Consider the following 26,506-nt stretch of genomic DNA (forward strand, 5'->3'; position numbering starts at 1 on the left):
CACATAGACTGTGTATATGTACAGTCTATGATTTCACACAGCCAGTCTCCACTCTAAAACTTGAACATCCTATATTAAGTTTGAAGACTGAGAAATACTGAGTAGAATAAACACCATGTTTGTTATTACTGTGAATATCCTTGGCAGCCAGTTCAGACACAACTAACTAAAGTTAATAACTTCTACTTATCTACCACCAGTGCAATTAAGACAGTTTGGACCTGAAGACCAGCCTGTGATCTGAAATGTGTTTGTGAAATATAAAGTGCATCATGTGTTCACTACTAAAATCTGTTCTACATCTGTTTGTGGAGGAATGTGCAACTTTTGTTTTGTTGGAGGGAGAACTGCTCGAAAAACAGAAATAATCTCACTTTTGGATTTACAATCAGTTCAGCCTAATTACAAACTAGGACATTTTACCACAGACTATAGCGTCGTTACATAATCTTATCTATATCAATAAAGTCCCATTTAGGGATCTTACTGTGCACTGGTGCAATTATTCAACACTGGGCCTCCAGTGTTTCTCACAAAAAAGTGATAAATACTGTAGGAACAGGCAGTGAGGAGGAATGAACTGGCTGGTCTGTACATTAGATTTATTTTTTTAATCCAGCCTTGTCTCGGGCAAAGAATGTAGATGATTTCCTGTGAAAACTATTAAACTGCGTTTAAATTGGCCTGGCCGAGTCAGGTGTTTCATAGTTTGGTAATGGCTTTACAAAAAAGTTCAGACATTTGCTCCTTAATCTTTATGAACAGCCGTCTGAGAAGTACTGACTCATGTACAGCATTTTTTGTTAAAGATCTGCATTCATTCATTCAAATATCTGCTCCTAGACTTTGGACTGAGCTACAAGTGCCCGGAAGAGTAAGTCTTGGCTGAGATATTTGCTGGCTACACCGGATCAGCCAGAAATATTGGCTGCTGCCCCCAGAGGTTTTATCATCATCAGACTATAGCCTTTGGGCTCTCAGATCGTTTGCCCCTCATCTTAATGAGAATATTGTTTATACTGATTTTTCCTATTTACATTTTAGTTCTCAGAAGGTATATATATGTTTGTTTAAAATAAAGCACATTTTAAAGGTTTTTTTTTTTTTGCATTTTGCACTCAAGGGGAAAAAAAAGAATCTTAAAAGTTTGAGAAAGTTTTTTTTTTGAAAATATACATGTCTAAGGAGGAATAAATAAGACCTCTGAGATCATAGCTGGTTTTAATTCTTCCTTTGTTGAATATATTGTCACTGTATCAAATCAATAACCCTGTATCGTTATCGTCGAACCGTATGTGCATTTGCTGTATCTTACGGTCCTATTAACTGAGTAATAAAACACTGGCCTCTCAAATAGCAAGTGGATTGCACAATTTTCAAATCAAGACAAATAAAATGTGGTCTGTCATGTGGAAAATTATAAGCCTTGATTCTAAAAGGTGGCAGATGGTATTGTGCAGAGAATGTGAGAAAACTGTGGCACTGTTTCACGGCTTTGGATAAAAAACATAACATTCAATTTAATTCTGTGACTGTTCACCTTCAGAGCTGCTCAGTCCAGTTTGTAGATTAACTGACACAAACAGTAGAGTTGCTTTCGAGTAAAGCTTTGTCAAATAATATCTGGAAATGTGTTCTATGTGAGCAAAATGAACATTTAAAATGATGCCTGAATTTCTTCCAACATGATTAGGAAATGAAATTAAAATATTGTTGTTGTTTTTTTTTTTTAAGAATTACTGATCAAGACTTTTGAGCTGCCACAAAAAAAAGGAAACCGTTTCAACCAAAGAAACATTAAAGTTGATATTGGAGCAGAAATGACACTGTGGCACAATGTTGTACCTCTCTAACCTAAATTGACCCATGAAAAGTTGTTTTGTGGGGCGCCCGGTGGCTCAGTGGATAGAGCGACACCCCATGTACAGAAACCGTGTCCTTGCTGCTGCGGCCGCGGGTTCTAATCCAGCCTCGGCCCTTTGCTGCGTGTCTCCCCCTCTCTCTCTCCCCCTTTCACGCTCACACTGTCCAGTCAAGTAAAGGCAATAAATGCCCCAAAAATAATCTTTAAAAAAAAAAAAGGCTGTTTTGTTTTGCCGGTTGAGATTTAATTCAACCAGTGAGATTATTTCTGTCTCCGAGCAGCTCTGATTATTTAAATGTATGTAGAGCTAAAATGGCACAATATGCCTGCTCACTAAACATGATGGTCTCTTTGCACAACAGTCCAACATTTATGGGAGACGTGGCTATTTTCCACAAATTAACTCCTAAAATGTTGGACTGTTCCTTTAAAGAAGCTGCCTCAATGTTGAGATCTCATGTCTAGTGTGTGATACAGATCTATCGTCTGACTCCTCCCCAGTTCCCCTGACTCATCCTCCCAGCCAGTCAGAGGGGTCGAGGCTGATGCAGACCTGCTGTCTCCGGGCTCAGAGCGGGACTGTGTGTTGCCTTTGAAGGACTCCAGTTCCCCAGAGAAGCCTGGACAGCCTTACGATGAGCCAGTCTGTGTGTGATGGAGAAGCCGGCGTTTCCCTCAAGCTGAGACAAAACCACGAGCACCTGTCTGCGAGAGAAGCAAAGCCTCGTTCACGTCCGCGAACATCCGACACATTACAATAACTGAGAAGTTCAGAGCGAGCATAAAACATCTGATTAATGTAGTTTAAATGCAACTTTATTGACTTTAGATTATTTTAGATTACAGTCAGGCAGTGGTGGAAATTATATTTACTCAAGTACTGTATTTAAGAAAAGAACAAGTATCTCAAAATTGTACTTGAGCTTTTTAAAAAAAAAAATTATGTAACTTTCTACTTTTACTCCAGTGCGTCTCAGAGGAAAAAAATGTACTTTTTACTGCACTACATTTATTTTACCTATTTAGGATATTAGTGCAAAATATAATCAACTACTAAATTATGATGTATAATTACAGGTTAAACTACCCAGAAGCACATAAAATTAATAAAATTAGCTCTATCTTTACCAGCTGCAACATTAAACTGATGAGCACATCAATGCATCAATAATTACAATTTAGTAATACGGTACTAAATTATATATGTTATTCTGAAAAGGGCCATTCTGAATTATGAGTACTTCTACTTTTGGTACTTTAAAGGGCCAGTGTGGATTCGCATGTATGATTGGTGTATGGAATAATCATAACTATATTTTTATAATTGCCTGAAAAAATGAGAACATGTTTTCATTACTGAGTGGCTTCTCAGTAGGTACCGCTTCCCGAAACACATACTGCTGGATTTATGTCATGAGTTAGGACCTATGTTGGAGCAAGACACAAAACACACAAACACCATTCCGAACTCATCCAACTCCTGTCCAAATTTTCAGCCAAAGGCACACTCCATTTTTTTCAATTAATTTTTTTACTAATTTCCTGCTAATTTTTGGGTAATTTCTTTGTTCATTGTGCATCGCCTTCTCCCCATGTTTTTGAAAGAAATCAAAGCGATTTGATCAGGATTCAAAATGTTGATTTCCTGTCAGCCTACTTGATTACTGATCTGTTGGTGTCAGTGGTGATGTTAGCTGCGGTGAACCTGTGCAGAGGAGGGATGCTGTCGATGGTCTTGAGGCTGCTGCGTGTCGACACCACGTTGAAGCTGTCGCTGCAGTCACATGACACATGGAGGTGATGTCTCGGGTGTCTGTTTTCCACCATGACGATGAGCCCCGCCCAGCCATGTGTCAGGTAGTAACAGGTCATCCCCTCTCGACCCTGTGGTGGAAGAGGTGTTCAGATCATTCACTTCAGAAAAAGCACCTCATCGTGAAAATGCTGCGCCACAAAGCAAAAAGTCCAGCATTCAAAACCATTAGCAGAAATATGTATCAGCAAAATGTCCTTGAAGTGTAAAAAGTAAAAGTATTCATTGTGCAGTAAAATGTTCCCTGTCAGTGTTTTACTATTATATATGATGGTTTGGATTCATATTACTGCAGCATTCATGTGTATGATACATTTTGACCCTGGTTTTACGAACTGACAAAGCGCTGATTTAAGGTAGCGTTACCTCGTGTCTCTCTCCTTTAGTTTCTGTCAGCTGGATGATGGCGTCGGCGATGGTGGTGTTGGAGGCGGTTACCTGCTCCACCATCACTAGTCTGGAGCTATAGACTGCCAGCATGTAACCAGGCACCTCTGATCGACCACAGCTCGCTGAAAAGATGCAGCAGTGGCTTATTAACAGATTTAATAATATCCTTTAAATCCATTTTAGCTCTGGGGTCAATCCACCTGCAAAAAAGTGACACTTTAAACTAAGAAGAGAGATATAAGTAAAATCCCCCCTTTTTAATCCTAAAAATTAATCTGAAGCAATATGTATGACTCAGTAGTTTAAGATCACTTTTTGAGGCTGCTGCTTTCTTGAAAGCTCTGACTGTACATTTGATAGGATGTCCTCCCACCGTGGTGCATCCATTACAAAGTGTAAACAACAAAAAAGATTGCAGCCCTTTGATTTCCTGTATATTAAGTAAACTATACATGTTAAAAATGAGAAAAAGACTCATCTTTGCTCTCTACAAAACCATCAGTCGGAATGTTATAATTTATTGAATCATCACATTTTATACAAAAAATATTAAATGCAAATGCAAGTAATATAAACATTAAAAACATTGCTGAAATGATAAGAAAAAGAGAAATCTAAGAGAAAATGAATAATATATAAAATGACAATTAATACTGCAGATTTTTTTTAAGGTAAAAGCAAGTTTAAAACATAGTGTTTTATGTTTTCTTTCTCAGATCTACTGGGAGAAGAATTCTTAGTTGAATATCTATTAATTTCATTAGTATTTTAATGGCCTTCAATTAGGTCATTGGTGCTGCAATGTCTGCAAACTTATTTTACGCATACCGTAGGTAACAGCTGTGTGACCCAAATACCAAACGCTCCACACATGTTTATGTTCTCTCTTTGCTACTACAAATATTGCCTACAAAAATACAATATAAATTATGCCCCCCTGGTGTACAGAAAGTGTATTACACCAAAAATAAATAAAGGCAAACATATGAGTGAATGTCTCTTACATGTATTGATTATGAGTAATAAGTTACATTTGCTAGCAAAGCCATTGAGGTGATTGATATTAATTTTGATGTACAAATTGTTGGTGGGGAGTTTAGTTTAATTTTACACAGTTAAAGTTAAGCAGTTAATGTAACTGTTTCCTTTATGATTATTATTATTATTGCTGTTTTATGTTTTCTGCCTTTGCCTCTAAAGAATTTACTCTTTGTATGACGAGTGGTAGTCTTAGTTGTCAAGGAGTGTGCATATTTTTAAGGAAAACAAAATGTGCTTATTTGTTGAAAAACAGCCTGATGCTGGTGCTCTTACTTGTCCCCTCCGTGCCGGTGCTGTGCCAGTGGTTGAAAGCGCAGCAGAGGACAGCATATTCTCCCGGCTCCAGCATGACATCACAGCCCACAAACCTCCTGACTGAGCGCCGGCTGTGAGCCAGCAGACGACCCAGCGTCGGGGTACCTGAGCTGTCGTAGGAGACCCGAAACAACAACACACACAAATCCAACAGGTGGCTCTCTGCCGTGTCCCATCGCCTGAGGACAGGAGAAGGAGAAAAATGGATCAGTCAGCAGTCATCTTTGACTAAAACTTTTATTTCCTCATACATTTGCATTATGGCTGATATAATGAAGGACTTTCTGACCTATACTCTGTTTGGATTGGAAGCTCAATACCTGGGATAAACATAACAATATGATTTATTTGTTTGGCAAACTTTAATGCTGATTTAATCAGGACTCTTAAGAGTTTTTTGCATATCATTTCACTAAGGGGGACAATTTGCCAAGACGGGGGAAGAGAGTTGACACTGTTGTCCAAATAATATAACTTTATTTGTGTTATGATGGAAAAAGTTTGCCGCTTCTGAGGACTTATAATTTTGGATTTTTCAGTGAGGGAGAGAGATACGATTTTAAGGATATTTTAAGAATTTTTTGTATATGAAATTCTTTGTGAAAAAAAAACAACAAACAAAGCACGTAAGACACAAATTACTATTCCAAGCAGAGTAGTTTTATAAGACTTAAAACATGGCTGGAAGGAATGTTTAACTCTTCTGCCTGCAGTCATTTTTGCATTCTTTACTTTGTGATACAGCAACAATAAGACATTTTGCCTTGCCTCATTATTCATGGAAAGTCACAGAGTCTCTTAAAGTAGAGTGGGAGCCAGAGTTTAACTATGCAAACTAAGGAACCAGCACCCAGCTTAGGTTCAGGAGGTAGACACGCTCTCCACATATGTTTCTCCTTGATAAAGCTTAGAGTAAGGGCTGGCTCATGCAAGTCCTGAACCATCCCTTATTTATGGTGCTAAAGGCCTATAATGTTGGAGGACTTTCAATGTATAATGTATAAGCATTGCAATCCTCTCTCCTCTTCTCCCTCTCCACCTGCACTCGCTCATGTCCCAGTAATGCATGTTACTAACTTAGTATCTTAGCAAGTTTTCCGTGGAACGTGTTGCACTTGGATCGTGGTTGTGCCTGCTGCTGTAGTCCTGCCTGACACCCACTGCTACTATTATTTTTCTTAGTCATGTTTCTATTATTTTTTAGTTAATATTGTTATAATGGTTGTTGCTGCATGTCTCTAACTCTATTTAAACTCAACAGGTCAAGACAGATGGCCAAACATCCAGAGCCTGGCACTGTTTGAAGTTTCTTTCCCCTAAGGGGGAGTTTTTTTCTCACTTGCTTGCTCATAAGGGAATGTTGGGTGTGTATAAATTAAAGATTGTGGTCTTGACCTGCTCTATATGAAAATTTCCATGACATGACCTTTGTTTTTGTACATAATAAAACTGACTTGACTTAACTAGAAGGCTTACAGTAAAGATTGCTTTGTTAAATGAGTGTTAATGAAAAGGAGAAGATCACTGAATCTTTTTTCAACAACTTCATTTAAAACATTCTCCACCAACACCAGACACTTGTAGGAGAAATCGCAAGCAGCCCAAAGTAACCAAATTGAGAGGGGAGGCTACAGTTATGAGAAGGTGTGGGTGTAGTTTGTCCTACCTGCTGCCCTGCTGGAATAAAGCCAGTTCCATGGCCGTTCTCTCCAGTACTGTGATGGACACCACCGTCACCGGGACGTCGGCTCCTCTGGGAAAAACACCTGGTGCTCGGACCTCCTGCCAGTCTGAATGAATCTTACAGATATCCACTGAGTCAAAGTACCTGCCAAGGTCAAACACACACTCACAGACGTGTGAACGCATCAACGTGTTTTCTTATTCCAGTAATGAATCAATGCTTTATTGTTTTCTTTGTCTGTTTTCAGGAAGCCAGCAATCAGAATATGTGACAGTTTAAGCTGGTAGTGTAAAAAGAAAATCAATAAATTAAACAGAATGTAACTTTTGATCTACCTGATGAAATCCCAAAAGTCCATCCAGAACAGGCCATCCTCCGCTCGCTGTGCACACAATTCCCTCTTCACGTGTGGAGGCCAGTTTGGCCAGTCGTCCGCCCACGGTCCTGTCCATGAGAAGCGACCCCATGGGTTCCTCAGCTGCAGTAATCTTAAAAAATAAAAGCAGATGTTAGGCACTAATTTAAAACTATTAGATCTCAAAGAACAGCATGAACAAGCCCAAAAATAATGGCGGCGTACAAATATATCAGCTTAAGAAGTGATGTGTTAACAGAACTCACAAGTGACCCCCTTACCTTACACTTTGTAAGGACACATTTAACAGATCTTGACTCTTGAGACAAAAGTTTTCAGATTTTGTGGTATGACTCTTTATCTAATGTAATTTATATTTCTACAAATATAAAAAGTAAAACCGTTCTCTTCCTAACACAGTCTTCCCTGTGGCTTATGTAAATCACATGTGCTATGTTTACACTAAATGTCACACAAAGGAAAAAAGTTAGGGCAAAACTCACCGTTGTAAATACTGTGACATCGGTAAATCCAGTAATATCTAAACACTACTGACATGTCTCCCTTTTTGTTATTTGTAAGACTTAACCTGTAAACACTTGCATAATGTAAATTTTAAGGTAGATTTACATTTTGGGAGACATGGAGTCCTAATTTTTTGGCAGATACCTGCGTTTGGATATCTGTATTTATAGCTAAAAGAAAACATCAAAAGGGGGACAGAATCTTAATAAAATTGTACTGAACCTACATGTCACATTATAACCCTCAGCTGTATTTTGGTAATATGTTAACTGTGGAGCAGACTGGATATGATTTATCATTAAGGCCATATTATGACTTCATCCGCAGACTTGGCTCCTCACCTGTGACCATCTACATCCCTCACATCGAGGACAGAGTAAGCGTGTCGTGGACGTAAACCTAGGGACTCGTACTCTGAGTCATCCACCTTCATGTTACCACCTCCACAAGATGCCCCCATCAGGAAACTATCAGCATAAAAAAAACATTAGGATTGTTTTTTTCAACAGATCGAAATGAACTACAACTTTTCTCTTTTCAGAGACTTTTCCTGTCACTCACCCTGCTTCTTTGGAGCTCAGCATTTTGGCCCAGATAAGGTCAGTGTCGATGGGTTCTTCCTTGGGGTTGGTCGCACTGACCTGGAGGGCCAGCGACTCACAGGGGGCCCCTGTCAGAGTGGAGAGCCCCTCGATAGCACGACCTGCCTGCAAAGCAAAGTAGGAGCCGTGGAGCTTGGCCAGCGCTTTTTCAATCAGAGCTACCCAAAGCTGCTTCCGCTGGGCCTGGAGAGGGAACATGAGGAAAAAAAGGATTAATTATCTCCCGTACCTCAGCTTAAAAATGGTGATGAGCAGACGAACATCAGCCCGCTACATTAAGAGATAAAAAAAGAGACAGAACTCAAGATGGAAATATCACAGACAACTGGTACGATATCAACATTTTGGGATATTGTATGAATAATGTTTAAAGTGATACAAGTGATGTGTTGTGATGTTTTTAGGTCACCTGAGATATCAGAGAAATGTACAACATGAGATATCTTGTTATGGTTCAATTAGTGTCGACCAATAAGCAATCATCGAAAAACAAGAAATGCTGATGGTGGTTTATCATGCCCTGACATATATTTTATATATTTGTCAGTGACATCACTCCCGGTGTTCCAATTGGACCAACATATTGAAAGTAACAGTAATGGCAGTAATGGAATTAAGTACATTTACTCAAGAACTGTACTATTTTGACACACTTATACTTAACTTGACTCCATTTTGTGCTACTTATGTACTTCTACCGCTATACATTTCAGAGCAAAATGTTGTAATGTCTACTCCATTTCATTTATATGATTCTTTAAGTTAGATTATTACATAAAATGCAACATGATGCAGTACTGTAGTGCAAATCTTCTCAGTAGTAATACAGTATCTAAAATTGTCTCCATACTGATGAACAACAATTAAAATGCTCTTAGATGCATTCATTAGTGATAAAACGGTATAATACAATATACACATTGAAAGGATAAAAAAAATGAGTACGTTTACTCTTGATGCTGTAAGTGCATTTTTTATAACACTTAGGTACTTGTACATGCTCATTTGTGCAAAGCAAAAGTTACAATGCCTTCCCAGATATTACTCATTACTTGCCCAGTTCCTTGTACTTTTTAAATTTTATTCTCTGCACCTATTTTGAAGCAAATCCAAGTCTTTGTTGTGTGTGTTTTGTGTTTAACATGTTTACTTCTGTTTGTCACATGAACATGCAGTTGTGTGTAAAGAGTCGAACTTTTCACCTGAGAGAAGAGGAGGTGGCCGTTCTCGTCACACGGCAGCATGTCGTCCACCAGCACTGTGATCCACGAGCCGTCTTTGCATAGACGCACCTGATAGGCTCCCTCTGCACACAGTGAGCGAGTCACCATCACTTTCTCCACCAGCTCGGGACGTTCAGCCAGAACAGCCAAGGCACTCAGGAACCTGCTCTCCAACACATTGAGACACGCTGTATAACTAAACTGGATCTAATATAGGTAGAGAGGGTATTCAGCTCCTTTACTGCAGAAAAAAACACTAAAAATGCTCTTTCAAGACTATTACAGACAGGTTGTATGAAGGGGCAGCACTAGAACTGGTACTTAAACTCTCCAACTCTCACACACTGCAAAGGCTGGGCCCTAAACCGGCTGTGAAGACTTCATTGACACTGCTAAAGTAGCCACTAGCACTTGTGCTCAGATGATTTCTATCCACTTCAGTTTGAACAGGGCTGCTTGAATTACTCTCCTCTCATCTGCACTTTTCTTCAGTTTCCTTTTAGGAGCCGCGACTGCAGTGGTTTTAAAATATTTATTTTACCGTCACTTAGTATCCTGCCATCATAGTATAGCCTGGAACTATTGCCTAAGTCTGTATGTGCTTTGATAGATTTATCAATATTGTCTTGTTTCCAAGATGTTTGTAGAGAGTTCCAGCCAATAAAATAACAACTAACAGCTGTTAAATGTTTTTACTTTCTTGCTTTAAGTTTGGCCACGTCTGTCTTTCCTTTTGCCCATATACACACTGTACATGGGTTTGAATTGGCTCACCAGCAGTTACCCAGAAGACCTTGCAAGATGTCTGATGGCCGAAGCGTGCGGAAAACAGACCACTTCACCGCACGGTCTCTTAAGTTGCAGCAGTTGATTTCTTGAGGACGAAGCCATTTTCTGACCCGATGCTGGACGCTGTCGTCCGCCGGAAAGCCCACTGACTTCGAACCAGGAGGAAAGCTGTCATCCACAAACGTTACGTTGTTCTGGGAAAGAGGGAATCAAATCACAGAAACGACTGAAGTGTGTTGTAGAAAAGAAATATAACAAACTTATTTAAAAATATAAGAGAGGGGCATGTATAAGTACAGAGAAGGTTAAATACCAAATAAAAAAAGACCAGTACAGGTTGGGTCAGGAGTTAATTAGGTACAATATGATAAAATGCAACAATACCTTTGGAACAATTTCTCAGCTCCATCATTTTGTGTCTCGTTAATTAAAAGAGCACCTCCAGACATGATTTAAGACTTAGATAGTCCACAAAATAGTTACAAAATTAAACACTCTTAAAATGCATCTACTTTTTCTCCCTTATTAAAAAAATAACATAAGCTCAGAGAAACTTTCTTCCTTTAGCAGATGAATGTGGGGAAAAATAACTGCACAGTGAAGCTGACACATGACAGTGAGAGAACAATTTAAATTAGTGTATGCTGCTATCTTAAAGATTCATCTTGGAAAGACGATACTCTAGCTGAGCCTGAGTCATGTACAAACCTCTCTGCAGAAGCTGATGATGTTGTCCCACAGCTCTTTGGCCTCTCCTTCATCACTCTGCCGCAGCGCCTCCACCAGCATGCTCTCCTTCCTCTTCGGGGACAGGGCTGGTTTAAGCTGTGCGACGTGCTGCTGAGGAGTGTGGCAGGCCAGGCAGTGTTTGGCTTTTACCTCGTTAATGAGAGTGCAGGCCGGACACGACCACTCCTGTGTCCTGTTAACGGTGACTACACATGGTGGGAACGATGCAGTGGCATCTGGTGCAGGTGAGAGCGGTGACATTTCCTCCTTAAGGATGCTGAGTCGTCGGCTGGGCAGGAGGTCTGGTTGGTCAGAGAGATGTGAAACAGCGAGTGTTGACGGAGAGGGGCTTAAGTTATGAGTTTGACTGTGGCAACCCTCTGGAGGTGGCACCTCTCTGCGACTGCAGGGAAGAGGATTATTATGACCTGAAGATGCTGCATTGAGCGCTGAGGAGTTTGTTTGTGGATACGAAGCTTCCACCGGTAAACACTCTCCTCCGGTTGATATGGAAAGGGACAGTGCCCCTGGCGCACGCTCTGGTTGCTGTCCTCCTGCTTGTGTTTCAGGCATGAGCAGAGCGTCAGCAGGGATCTGGGGAAGCGACAGTTTGCGTGGTCCGCCACAAGCGGAGCAGGACATGGAGGTAGGGGTGTTCTGCAGAGTGCACCTCGAACACTCCCAAACCAGGCTGTTTTTTACTGCATCCTCCGGCTGTTTTTTATTTTGCTGCCTGAACAGCTCAGTGGACGACGGCCTCAGGGGACCTGAGCAGCTACTGGAGCGCTGCGGCCGGGGCTGGTTCTCTGATGATCCCCGGGGTCGGTCCAGTGCTCCCTTGTAGCCACACAGAGAGCAGGCTAGACTGTCAGAGGGGTTGGCCAGTGTGCAGCGTGGGCAGGACCAGCGGCCGTCCTCCCTGCTGGTCCCCTGCCACATCCACCGGGTGTCGGGTCTTCCCCGAGGGGCTTCACAGATGGAGCAGCGCGGGGCAGCGGCTGCATTGAGGAATGTGCAACAGCCACAAGCCCACTGGCTCCTCTGCATGGGCATCGAACCAGAAGAGAAACTAGAGAGAAAACACAAAACTTCAGAATCACAGTATTTATTATATCATATGCAATATTATAATATTCATTCCATGTACATATACAGCCTGTTCACACTCAAAGCTTTCACCTGGGTGCCAACTGTATGCCTCCCATGTGTATGTTAACATTTACCTATGTTGTAGGTGTATTCTGAAAAACACTGGCTACATGTAACGAGCAAAAACTGTACATTTTCTGTTAAAATAGAAGTGCATTTTAAAAAAGACATAATGCATAGAACAAGCGTAAATTGATATGCTGTCCTGAAATCAAAAACAGATGCAGGACGGTACCTAACACAGCATATTAAGATATGAAGGTACACTGAAAAAGCGGCTGTATTTGATGAGTTGGGATGAAAACGTGTTGACATGTGCTCTTTACTGTTACTTTTAATATATTTGTATGTGTATTGTATATATCGCTGATAATCATACCTGTAGTATATTCATATATCATGTGTAGCTGTCACATACATGCTATACCAGATTTCTTTCACACAACTATTTGTACAACTCCTTTATATCCTTGGTTACTCTAAGGTATATATTGCATATAGCTTTTTTAAATGTCATCTTTCTAATTGAATTTCTTATTTTATTTTGATTTACATCAATAAAATAATTCGTCATCTGTTCACTTACCTCTCTGTGGTGTTATAACATGAATTACTGCCATTCCTATCATATCTAATTAACTAAAGTATTTTACTTTAATTGATTAATGAACTGAGCAGTAAATATTATTTTTAAATGATAGGCCTTGGGATATTTTTTCATACTATGAAATGTTTTTTGTTTTGTTTTTTAAGACGATACTAAAACTTTAATGTGTCAAGAGTACCATTTAGGGGTACTAAGCTCCAGTTTGGGGTATTCTCTGTGACTTTGGCATGACAAAGGTTAATATGGCATGACAATGGTTATATAACCTCCACAAGTATCTGCCAATAGCGTGTGTGATGTGTGGAAAATATCTGAACTGTTTTCACATGAACTCTGTTTTCATATAACTGTAAAATCTCAAGGGGAGAGAAGGAGCAGAGCCGAGAGACGAGGGGGGAAAATTCCAGATATAAATGGGTGCATTATACCCTGTGGTGTCTCGGAGGAGAAAATTAAAATGCATGAATATGGAAATGATACAAGAAGCTGCTCTACAGAAACAACATAAAATGTTCCTCACAGACTGATAGATTATATAATATTCATGATTTATTACCTTCCTCGTGAATTATTCCAGCCGTTTCACCACCAGTAAGATCAGTTTACAGTGTCTGCAGACTGTTCTTTGTAATACTCTAAATTTGGTTAAAAAACACTGTCGTACATCTACGTTTTGTGTCCCTCATAATGATCAGGCTGTAAAACAGACCCAGATTATCCCTGCGGTGGCATCCAGGGAGAAATTTAGGCTGGAGGAGCCAGTGGGACATCTGTGTAGAGGTTGGCCCACATTTTCGATCTGCACTCTGAGTAGCTTTGGCTTCAAGCCTGAAAAACTTCCAGCGCAGCCCAACCTGGACAGGTTACTGCAGGGCAGTGTTGCTAAGATGCAGGAGTTTCTGTGAGCTCAGCTATTCTTCTAAACAGAGGTGGAAATGAATGAAGCAGAGATAATTTGCTACAATACCACAAACTCACAAGCTACAATCAATAGAGAATACTCTTTAAATACTAAAAAACACTTCTTGATAGTTTCATTTTTGCATGTTTTATATATGTAATTTATTTGTTTTTAAAGTTTAATAAGTACCTATAAATTAATTGAGTAGTGTACTACTTTTTTTTAACCCTTTCTTCATCTTTCTGACTAGATTGACTATTTTCAAGCTTAATTGAGACCATACGACACTGCACATTCCCAGGGTACCTTCATTATTTTCTGTAAAACACACTTAATAGAAGCACTTACTGACAGTTTTAATTTGTTAATAACTATCAGTCTTCAAATTAACTGACAGACGTCTCATTTTTATGTTTATTTACTCAAGCTGGCATTTTAAGTTTAAAAGAAACAGATAATGCTATTCTGAAACACCTTACTGTGCAAGTATCCATCCCATAGTTTACTTTTACATAAAGACAAATTCAAACATGTTTTTTACAGAACTCCTAATTAACCCTTAACATTTCAAATCTTCGTAAAGACAGCAAGAACTCTCTGGGAATTTGCTTTAAAAGTGTACAGAGTAAAAGCTTCAAAGTAGAGACTGTCTTGTTAAAAACATTTTTATTTATGTTACCACTATGTTTTACTTTCCAGTTATGTTTTATCTGGTTATTTCACTCTTTTTATCATATTTTGTTTTGGGGTATTTTATTCTATTACATTCTCAAAAAGGTGTATTGCTTTTATGGCAGGAAAAAAAGGATATTTTTTAATGTAAAAAGTTTGACAAGATGTTTTTCACATATTTTTGCTTTATGACGACAAAACCTCATCACGTTATATGAAGAAACTTATGTCAATACACTATTGATATCGCACAAAACACAAAATGTTTTATATTAAAATGTATAAATGTCTACTGTTAAAGCCTAACATTTAATTTTATGACATGATCACTTTTAGTGCCTTAACAGGAAATGTTTTACATTATGACAACGTGATAATCTATTGTTTTAATGTGAAACTTGTGTTCATATAAGGAAATAGTGTGCAGAGAAGGATAAACTGAGAAATATGGCTCATTGTAGCAATTTGATTGGGTTCTACTTCATGCTTGGGTTGAGACATGGCAAATTTTGCTTTTATTGGTTCATGATATTATGGTAAGTATGTGTGGGCCTACACTAAGAAGGATTTTGACAATCCTCTGTCAAAATTAGCAGGGGGAGGCAGTTAGAAACAGCTGTTTGCCGCTTGCAGCACTCTGTCTGTCTGTCTGTCTGTCTGTCTGTCTGTCTGTCTGTCTGTCTCTCAGAGATCCTCAAACAGCTGTTTCTAAGCGCCTCCACTTGCGGATTTTAACAGAGATTTGTTAAGAAGCTCAGTTTAAAAAAGCCTCACCCCTCTGCAAGTGATACTTTCTTATGTGATAATTAATGTATCTGCTCAGTTGATGATTTGAGGATGGGTGAATAAATGCCTCCTTGTTATCCTGCCACCCCCTCTTTCCATCCACTAGTAGCAGAGAGACTGTGGGGCTGTTTAGTTGAGTAATCTAGTCATCCTGCCTTATTGATCCTCTATCTCACTGAGGTTTGAGCAAAGTCTCTGGCCCTGGCTCTGAAATATCAGTAGGCTAATTGGGCTGTGTATCGATAAACCGATGACGCTGTCTGTGGTCCTGGTGTAGCAGATGATTTGTGTTTGAGGGTTGCTGGTCAAATCATGCTCTATTTCAGCACCACAGACAGCACCATGGATTTCTCAATACAGTCTGCCCTAAAAGAAGTGGAGGAAAATGGCTACATTTGGGAATACTGCTCTTTTACACAATTCGATTAAATTCTGCTTCATGCTTGGGTTGAGATAGGGCCAGATTTCGCTGTTACTAAGCGTGGCCATAGATACTGTGGTATCAGAATGAGTCTGATCCTCTGGAGATTGTCATTTCTCACTGATCAGCTGGAGGGACAGAAAGGCTCCATGGATACAAGCTAGATAAGTAATATAAGCTCTGTATGTAAATGCCGTATTGTGCCATATTCCTCAATTTATCTGTTCTCTGCACACCATTTCATCTTTCTAATTTAACTGTTATAGCCCAACAATTGTTGGAAAAGATGAATAAACTGCAGTCAGCGGGCTCTGCCTCCCACTTGGTTTCCACCCTCTTTTCCCAGTTGATTGGGAGCATGCATAGCTGCTGAAACTAAAGCATTCTTATGAGCCTACACCTGACTACAGCACTCTGCTTCACACACCCCCTCCCTTTTTGGAATTTCCAAGACAGACGCTCTTCAGCCACAATTCAGATTTTCTTTTTTTTTTTTACTCATCAAAGTTTCTGATATCTGTCTCACTTTTAAATAATTACTGGAATTTATGATTATGTTTGTTTTTTATTCATATGTCAAAATTTCCTGCTTTGTAAAACTTTACCCATCTTCTTTTTTTTTCAGATGTCACTGTTAGTCCATTTTGATCTTAATGCATCAAACGAAATGTAAAGCAGTCTGCGGACCCAAATGCCCTCTCCAGACTACTGTCTACAGTTCACTCATCAGGGATTTCCCTGGTCGCGTTACATTTCCTTTCAGAGAGTAACTTGACTCCTGCTAGGACCGAGTCTGATGGAGGTTGGGACAGTGTGGCAGCAGAGGACTGAATATACAGCACACTGCACATTAGACGGAGACACACTAATAATTAATAAGTGGAGTTTTGAAAAAACGCAGGAAGGCTGTGGTTTACTTTATATCGAACAATTCATAAAAAATTCATGAGCACATTCTCGAGCCTGGGACGTTCACACAAGTGTAGACTATAAATTAAACATTCACCTCATTCAGCTATCACATTAAAGGTGCAATGTGTGGCGTAATAACATGAATAAATCATCATGATCACTCATTTTTACACTGAGAGATAACAAGCAAACAAGAAGGCCGGCAGCCGCTGTAGACCTTTAACTGGTATTTACTTATCATAATGGGTCACATTTGATAGAGAACTGTGCTTGTTTGTCTCAAAACAAACTTAAAACAGGAGGGAGACGCTGGGTTCTGCTACAAAAACCTGAGTTATTTGGATAAATGTGTGAATTAAATACCCTTCAGTGGGTCTAAGAAGACATTTGTCACTTGTACTGATACTTATTTCTGTCTGGAGTTCCAGAAATGTTGATACAATCCATTCAAGTCTCTTTTCATGAGCTGAGTAAGAGCTGTGTTGGTATGCTGCCAATTCTCTTGGTGATTTCTACAGACAGAATATCAGTTGATGGAGTGGAGCATTCACGGTTTGGTGACCTCAGAATTGCATCTCTGCTGTTTGCTGATAACATAGTTTTCATTAGGCTTAAATGGACTGTGACCTCCAGGGGCTCTGTGCATGTTTTTCCCCCCTAAACTAAACTCTAGATTTCTCAAAGTCATCACTATTTGCCACTTTACCCATGCTGGTATGATACATCTACTACCTGTTTATTCCTGCACACATCATAGTTTACATAAGGTTTTATTTTATGCTGTCTATACTAAAGTTTATTAATATTCTCAGTGCTGTATGCCAGTCTACCACAGTATCAAATTTGATATTTTTATTAATTCCTATATTCAAACTTCTGTACTTTTTTATGTTTTGGATTCTCATTTTTACCTGCATGTTTTTTCTTTTATACATATTGTAGTAGCATTGTTGAAGGGAGCCTGAGAACAAAGAATTTTCGCAGAGTCGCAGAGTGAGATGAAGAGTCTGCAGTGAAGAAAGAGCCGAAGCTGAAGGCGAAAGATCTGAATTTATACTTAAAACTCAAACACAAAAAGCAGGAGGCTGAGCTCTGATTATTTGCACACAGGAAAAAAAGAAGGATTTTTTATAAAAACTAAAGATTTTGAAGAAACTTTGCAAACTTATCTGAAATATTGCAGTGTTGCAAGTTTTACAGGCAGATGGCACGATTGATTACAAAGTCAATTGAAGGGCGGGATTAAACGTGGTTTTGGTGGGGGTGGTGAAAAGAGACACAAAGATACATCCCTAGGGCTTTATGAATGTACTGAAAATATACTTGAGTAAGACAAGGAAAGGGGAGAGATTGGAAGAACTAATAGAGATAGCTACAGTTTCTGGATTTCCGGATTCTTAGATCCGAGATTGAGATGTTCCTCGGTTAAATTTGTGCAAATGAAGTGCAGCAGAAATTGACTTTTTACTGTGTCTGAAAACATCTTTAAATGTCTGAAACAAAAACTTGTTTCGGAGTGGGAGCGACATGCCCCAAATGGGGGGCGTCAGAGGAACATTTGAAATTTCCAGGCAACATAACAATAGGCTTAAGGGAGAGCAAGAAGTGGCACAAGATTACACAACAATAATCATTGTTGAGTGAGTGATTAATGAGTGAGAACAGTGTTTTAAACATCCATTTAGTAACTGCACTGATAATGAGATTAGACATATATGTTAGATGAATCTCAGCAGGTGAGTAACTGATTGATCACATCAGAATGATGCCTAGAAAAAAAAGAAAGGAAAAAAACTTGTCACCTCCGCTAAACAATTTCCAATCATATCCATCTTTTTTCTTCAGGAACATCGTGGTTTGCTAAATTGTGAGTTTTTGGACCCCTTTGGAACTGTTTTTGCATTGTTTGTTGCTGACTGGCCCAAAAAGACTGCTGGGATGAAGTTTCCCTTCATTGTTGGTGTCTTACCTGCGCTCTCTGTGCCTGCTGGGTCTGGAAAGCTGCCGAGGGATGGAGGTGCTTTGGCTGCTCCTCAGACATCCCATGATGGGAGAGGGGGGCAGAGCAGCACCCCGAGGGGCGGCATCGCCCTCAGCCTCGTCAACAAGGGAGGAGGTGGAACCTCCCATGATGCTGCTGGCTCAGGAGGAAGGGCCCTGAGGGAGGAGGCAGAGGGAGAATCAGCATATACTGGTGAAATTAACTATTCTGATAACTGAATTATTTATTCCAGTCATTTTTCCATCAAAAATCCCAAAGCTTCACAAATTATAATGGTTTGATGCTTTTCTTTGTCATATATAATATTAAACTGAATGTCTTCGGGTTTTAGACTGTTGTGCTCAAATAAAACAAGCTATTTAAACATGACTTTTTAAAAAATATATATATATATTTTAACATGTTACAGACGAAGATACTAATTGAGAAAATAAATGGCAGATTATTCTATAATAAAAATATATCTTTAGCTGCAGCCCTAAATGAAAAGACGCGCACTGGCATTTAAAATACATATGTAAATAAAATAGCACATGGTCAAAACAACTTCCCATAGACAACCAGTGTAGCATCAAAGGATTCTGAAATCCAAATTTGGTTTTGTAGTGTGTGGGATATGGGGGCATCTATTGGCAGAAATTGAAAAATATATTTATAGCTAAGTTTTTAATAGTTTATAATCACCTGAAACTAAAAATTGTACTTTCCTGAACTTAGAGTGAGCCATTTATATCTACAGATGAATGGGTCCTCCTACACAGAGGTCACTATGTTGTTTCTACAGTAGCCCAGAGCGGACAAACCAAACACTGGTTCTAGATAGAACCTCTCTTGTTTTTGTATCAGCCACCAAAGTTCTCCTCAGTGCTTGGCACGTGGAGGAGTTTCATGTTATTGCAATCTGCAACCTCACCAATGGATCAATTATATCCTACACTCTTTACTGTAAAAATGCCACACAATTTGAGGTTATACAGTCTTTTTTTTTCCCAACACGCCTGGTCCTAGACTTCCAAATATGACACGCTAGGTACCCCTCATGCATCAGTTTTGGATGCCCAGGGATGACGCCTAAATTCGTACTTGTTATACGCATTGTGTCCTCTCAAATTAGACTTACAATATAGCTTTAAAAAAATAGGTTTCAGGTTTACTTCCCTAGGATTAGGCAACAAAAGTAGATGGGTAAAAGTATGTAGATATTAACTATCATGGTTTGGCTTTAAAAAAGTACGATTGTTACTGACTCCCAGGTAAAGTCCAGACTTTGTTTGATGTTTTTTTTTCCATATAAAATACTAATGTGTATCTTCTTCATGTTGGCTTAAATGAAACTTCATTATGCTGATAAACCTTGTTGTTAACCTTCGAGTTGAGTAATCAAGAGAAACTTTCTGTCTCAACTTTAAAGCTAAAAATCGGAAATCTGCAATTCCATCACAACTGGACAAAGAAAATCTGCTTGGAAAGATTTTGTGATACAGTCGAAGGCTGCAAAACAGCTACAAAATGGAGCCTTCGGTTAGATTGTAGTGCAAAGTGCTGTTTCCAAGGTCATGAATGCACGTCTCAAATCATGTAAGAGATGGTTAATAATTTTCATTAATTCATTCAATACAGAAGTAAAAACTATCAAACTTAGACTTCCATCACAGAGTAAAAGAAGTGAATATTATCGATCATAACTCCACATTCACAATATATCATGCTAATTTAAAACAATGAAAACTGACACAGTTTCTTTTAAAAAACAAACGTTTTCTGTCAAAATATTTTGACTCTCGAGACCTCTAACTGAGTTTTTATATTGACTGGTTTCAAAATGCAAGGTATATATATTACATCAGTATCAGCAGGGACAAATTAGCATCCCTGCCCTGCAAAGAAACACATATTTAAAACTACATAAATGACTGACATTGCTCAGATGGTTAATTTGACTCATACAGATGTCATGTAGAGCTTCAGCTCCCTCCCTGCTCACTTCACAGTTTTGTCCTTGAACAAGGACTTTAAATCGGTCTGATAACCTCAGGAGTCTCAGCTTCATATGCGTGTGATATGGACAAACAGATAAGAAGATACCTGATCTCTATCAAAAATTCACTTTCTGTATTGTTAAAAAATGTCACCTCAAATCATCTGTGTCCCTTATTGTCTGGTTTGTCTTTTTTCTGTCTCTGAATGACATTAAGACTATCAATTTAATCAAAATTATAATTTAAAGACTTTAAACTGATTAAATATTCTTTGTGTGGTTTCAAGATTGCATGCACGCCAAGTGAATTTCTCTCTACCTCAATGCAGATGCAACCCTGCTGGTAGTGAAGTTCACATAGACTTAAGGTAACCTGGTGCACCTGCAGTACAGCTGGTGGCTGAATGAGAAACTGCAGAGCAGCACGAGGACGCTGAAGGAAACAGAAGCACTGTGGACAGTTGGACTTACCTGACTGCAGTCAGGACACGGCGTGCAATAAGGGGATGAATATTCTTGGCAGCTGTCTGAGATCTCCATGCATCCTCTTTAATTATAGCCCCGATGTGCACAGTCACCACCGCTCTCCTCTCACCATCACCGTCAAGCTGCAGGAAAGAAAACATACTTCCTGTCACAACATTCAAAATAAAACGACTATTGTACAACATTGGTCACGATTTTTTTTAAATACTACCAAGTTCAAATGCAAAAAGTGAAAATAAAAAATCTTTTGATGGCTAAAAAAATAAAAGACAATCACGAAACAAACAATTCGTCAAGGAAAAGCAAATTAATTGGCGACCGTCTTGATCATTTATTTATCATCAGTCAACATTTTCTAGCTTTTCCAGCGTAGAGATCTGCGGATTTTGGACTGCTGGTTGGACAAAACAAACAAACTAAAGACATTATCGTGGGCTCTGAGAAACTCTGAATTGCTTTATTTTTATTTATTTATTTTTTTTACGTTTGACAGACTTGAAATGAAATTCTTTATTTCTTTTCCAGTGCGGTCAGGCTTTAACTTTTTTGAGCCTTTATACAACGAGACACATAGCATGAAAGAGAGGATGAACCTGAACCTAGGAAGTGAACCTGCAGCCACTGTGGCAAGGACATAGCCTTTGTACACAGGGTACCTGTTTTACCAGGAGAGCTACTTGGGGCCCTAACCAATATTTTTAAAATAATAAAGGAAGTTGTAGTTTGCGAAAGCCTTCAACTAACATACTGTATATGGAACAACATTGCTATGGTTTGATGACTATAGCAGCAACTAACTTGTCTCTTTTAAAATTAATGTATTCATTGTAGATCTACAAAATCTAAATATTTTCCAACAAAGAGTCAAAGAAAATACATAAACTACAATCTTTGCATTGCAAAAATTGAGTTCGGAAGGCCCTGTCTATTGTGTTTATAAAGCCTACCTACACTTCTCCTCAGATACATAAAGTCATATGTTGCTCTTTTACTTTGAAGGTAATGTCCCTCTGTTTCCGGGCCTGACTGTGGTTACGGCTAACTGTGGCTGGCTTGACGCAGCTTTCCTTCAGCTCGCCTCCGTGGACAATTTTCTTCTTCTCCAGGGACATTTCCTGACAGGACTCTGGGCAGCGGCTGGGACGTATCGACCTCTTATCTGGTCAAGAAGAATATCCTCTCCCCCTCTCTACGGTTCTGAATAAGGCAAGCCAAACACAGAAACATGTCGGTTCAGCTCCTTCCCCCTGCCTCCAAACTCCATATTAAATCTAGCAGTATAATGCTGCTTGACTTGGAGGATGGTACACCCTATAGATACACCTTTTAAAACATTAAGTAAAGTTTTTGGTACAAATCATTCAATATCATTTTTTTCTCTAACTAGTAATATTACATACGACCCCTCTCAAGTTATTTGAAGAACATCAGCTTTTCCCACCACACAGAAAGATTTCAAGTCCAACAGGCTCGATTAAACAGGCTGAGGAACTATTTTTTTCTGTCAGTCAAATGATTAAACCAAAGAATGGCTTCTCAGTAGCCTCAGTGCGCCTGGGCCGGACTCTGAATGTAACAGGGAATGATTAATATGTTTCACTTGCCTGGGTCCAGACCTTTTAATCCTCCCACTCAACTGAGTTCAGATTAACTTCAAATGGAAACAAAGTGTAATGAGTTAAAAATTCTGTCTGATATCAGCCAAAGACTGCACTGCATCCACTTGCTGTAAGTGTCTGATGTGATTTGTAGTGTTTGTGGTGTGAGATTTTGTTGTTTAGTTAAATGCTTTGTATTTATGTTTATGCCTGCAGGAGTTGAATGATGCCATCAGCAGCAACACACCCAAAGAATCAGATGGATCCTTCACAGCAGCTGCTGATTTTAATCAGCTCATCCTTCAACTCCGAAGATGCAGCAGGATCAAGGACAAATTAAATTACGTTTTTTAAACTTTGTTTAAAAAATGACTAATAAATCTACCTTCTAACCTCTATATGTGCAACAACTGATGTTGTAGGATGCAAGAACATTTCAGAATATTTTCAGAAAATAAAGCAAAATCATCTAAAAATCAAATATCATATGCATTATATGTACACTAATCATCTGAATTAGAAAGTAGTTATTTAAAATGCTTTACTTTTTTATAAACTCTCAATTATGCTAGTCAGTGACTGTTTTACCGTGATGGGACGTTAAATCCATCTTTTTCTACTTTCGGTGCTCCATAACAAACACGGACATCAATTTGTGTAAATCCACACAAACGTGAACGCTGGTGTACTCCAAACTCTGAGCAGGCCTATTTTATTTCTAAAATTTCAGCTGCAGTGTTTCTCGATTGATCCAAATTGTATCATCTGTACCCTCCAGTATTGATAAGTTTCAACATTTTAAAATAAACAAATAACAGAAGTCATCACCCCATCTTCCTTTAAACCTGCTGCGTGTTGCTCAGTAATGATCACACAGTACTATGTAATAATAACAATATAGTAATAATAAAAGGTGTCCAGTAGTAAAAACAAAAAAAGTTAAAAATTACATCATTTGTTGTTCCCATATAGTAACCCCCTTATCCCTCTTGTTCCCTTGTACCTGTATCGGTATATGCTGTATTTGTTACACAATCAGTACAAAAAAAATTACAATTCGTATTTACTTTGAATTAAAATGAGGAAGAATTACGCTATACATGCAGGAAGGTAATCTAAAGCATTTCCCATTATATATATATATATATATATATATATATATATATTTATAACAGTGCTCCCTTGAGTCCAATGAAAATCACTGAATTATAACTTGCACAACATTTATTTTATTTACGATGTCTCTCTCTCTTGTTCTTTATCTCTGAGCACAGATGAAAAAGGAGCTTCCTGTGTGTGTCTGATGTGTGTGTGTGAGCAGCGTCCTGAAGGCACCGGCACAGAAGAAGCCGACTGTAACAACAGCGTCCTCTGAGCCGGTCGGGACGGGGCGCTCCTCATCGTCCGATCGCCTGGTGGGAGAGGAGGGTGATGTCGGGGGGGACAGAGGAAGTGTTGGACTCACGCGGGTGCTGAGAGTGGCTCAGTGGTCTGCTGTGGTGCTGGACTTACTGGGATGGCTGACGTCCACTCTCAGCTGCCTCACGGGTGCTGAAAACTCAGCGGAGTGTTGCGCTATGAAACAGAAACACAGGTAATGAATTCTTCTGAGCTCAACTATACAACATCAGCCAAAGATGAAATAAAACTACAAACAATGGAATAATATTAAAGACGGCTCCTATAATAAATATAATTCACACGTGTAAAGTTTACTTTATCTGAGCTCCACTTTATGTCACTGCTGGTATTTTTGTAGTCTTAGTGAGAGGATTACTTACTGAGCCCACTGAGAGAGAGGCGCTCATCGCTCTCCATCTGGTCCTGTGGTCATCCGTCCTTCTCATCTGGTCCGGCGTTAACAATACCTGAGTTAAAGACACTTGGAGACTTTTCTTTACGTTAGTAAACTTTAAACTTCCCTCTGTTTGTTACAGCCGCTGACATGTAACTGAAAAAAGTGGCAGCAACAGAGTGAGATATTAACAACATCAGTGAGAAACAGAATTTCAGGAGGCTTGTATTAACGCTGGTTTTAAGTATTGACTTACCTTTGTCCGGTATGACCACCTTTACTTTACAAAGAAAAGAAATGACAGCCTAACAACTGTAACCCAGCAGGGCGCAGCAGTGAACCTGGGCTCTATGCATAAGCTGTCTCCTAAATGTTTTCTCTTTCATGCATTTTTAAAATTTCTGTTATTTTTGTTTTAACATCCTTTTGCTTTCCTTTCCTGTTTTTCTTTCTTTTCTTGAAACCTTGATTTTCCGTTCTTGGGAAAAACCTGCATGTTGGTGTTTATGAATCCTGATGCAAAAGCAGATTAAACCATTTAGCAGCTTTAAGGAGTGAGAGGCCTCAGAGAATTTTAAGTTAGTCATGGCACTAATAACTTTGAAAAAACAGATAAAAAATAAGAAATAAAACATTGCAAACAAAAAATTCAAAGTTTCATTCCAGGCTCTTGAGGACCCCCTCCCATTGGGGTCCTGAGTAATCAGTCCCACTTTTCCCTAAACTACAACGCTCCTGTTTACAGGCATTTAGCATCATCAACTATTACTCAAAAATAAAATCTATACATGTTTTATGTTATTATTATTTTATTCTTCTCTCTGCTGTTATTGTGTGATTGTGTTTTCCATGAGGTGGTTTTTGTTTTTTTGTTCAAATTTTGAATTACCCCTTGAAACTTGGACAGACATCACTTTCAGTTTTTTTAAACCTTTGAACCCTGAAACCCTGAGCAAATTCTTTTCTTTCAGAAACATGGTTCATAAGGGTTGCCCTCGTCCCATGTTTTTTAATGAAATAAAGAAATTTGCTTAGGTTTCAAAGGGTTAACTTTAAGTCATAACAAAGAGTAAAATCCATAAATCCATCCTATATGCAGGAGCTGAGGTTCAAACTCCTTATGCAGTTTTCATAAGGAGTTTTTCTATGTTGTTAAAAATTGTGAAATCCAATAAACTTGTGATGAAAATGATGGAAAGAGGAAAATCCTTGTAAAACTGCCCTGGTGCAAGACGCTACCGAAGGCTATATTCGCCTCGCCAGACGCGAAGGCTTCCTGGGGCTTTATCAGTCCTACCAGACACAAAGATTTTCCATTAAGGAGCCATCGGTCTTCATCTGAATCGCTGTCATCAGACCTCCTTGAGTACTCAAAAGGACTCGCCCAGTATCTCCTGTTTGTGGAGCAGCTGAGGCCTGAAGTTCAAAGTCTTGGCTCTTCATCACTGTCCTCAAGTCTTCCTCTGTGTCTTCACACTTACCTGTCCTGTGTTACTCTCTTCTTTGTTTCTCTTTGCAGAGGAGCTGAGGTTTGCAGATTTCTATGAGGTGTTTTTGTGTTGTTGACATTTTAAATCCAATAACATTAATAAGAAAGAGGAAAATCCATATAAAAAGCCCTGGAGCAAGACGCTACCGAAGGCTATGTTGGCCTCGCCAGACGCAAAGGCTGCTGGGGCTTTATCAGTCCTCTGGGTACCAGTAAGGATAGAACAAGCGTCTCAGGTTGTAGGAGGAGCGGAGGCCTGAAGTCCAGGGTCTTGGCTCTTACTTGCTGTCCTCAGAAGTCCTCTGCCTCTTCACACCTACCTGCGCCGCGTTGCTCTCTTCCCTGCTTCTCTTTGTAGAGGAGGCGAGACCTGCAGTCGA

General features: G+C 39.2%; 1 protein-coding gene across 1 annotated transcript; it reads right to left on the reverse strand.

Annotated features, from left to right (window-relative positions):
• Positions 1 to 2,391: 2,391 nt before the first annotated feature.
• Positions 2,392 to 21,302, reverse strand: LOC121956341 (calpain-15-like). Its single transcript, XM_042504502.1, has 13 exons — positions 21,230 to 21,302; positions 18,748 to 18,935; positions 11,310 to 12,399; positions 10,587 to 10,795; positions 9,792 to 9,975; positions 8,549 to 8,772; positions 8,329 to 8,454; positions 7,443 to 7,595; positions 7,090 to 7,251; positions 5,382 to 5,602; positions 4,044 to 4,189; positions 3,570 to 3,748; positions 2,392 to 2,569 (listed from the first exon to the last, which is right to left on the reverse strand). The coding sequence occupies exons 2-13, from the start codon at positions 18,906 to 18,908 to the stop codon at positions 2,392 to 2,394; spliced, it is 3,033 nt and encodes a 1,010-aa protein (XP_042360436.1). The 5' UTR covers positions 18,909 to 18,935; positions 21,230 to 21,302.
• Between the last annotated feature and the right edge of the window lie 5,204 nt (positions 21,303 to 26,506).

Source organism: Plectropomus leopardus, chromosome 17 (assembly GCF_008729295.1).
Source record: "Plectropomus leopardus isolate mb chromosome 17, YSFRI_Pleo_2.0, whole genome shotgun sequence".
In the NCBI taxonomy this organism is placed as follows: Eukaryota; Metazoa; Chordata; class Actinopteri; order Perciformes; family Serranidae; genus Plectropomus; species Plectropomus leopardus.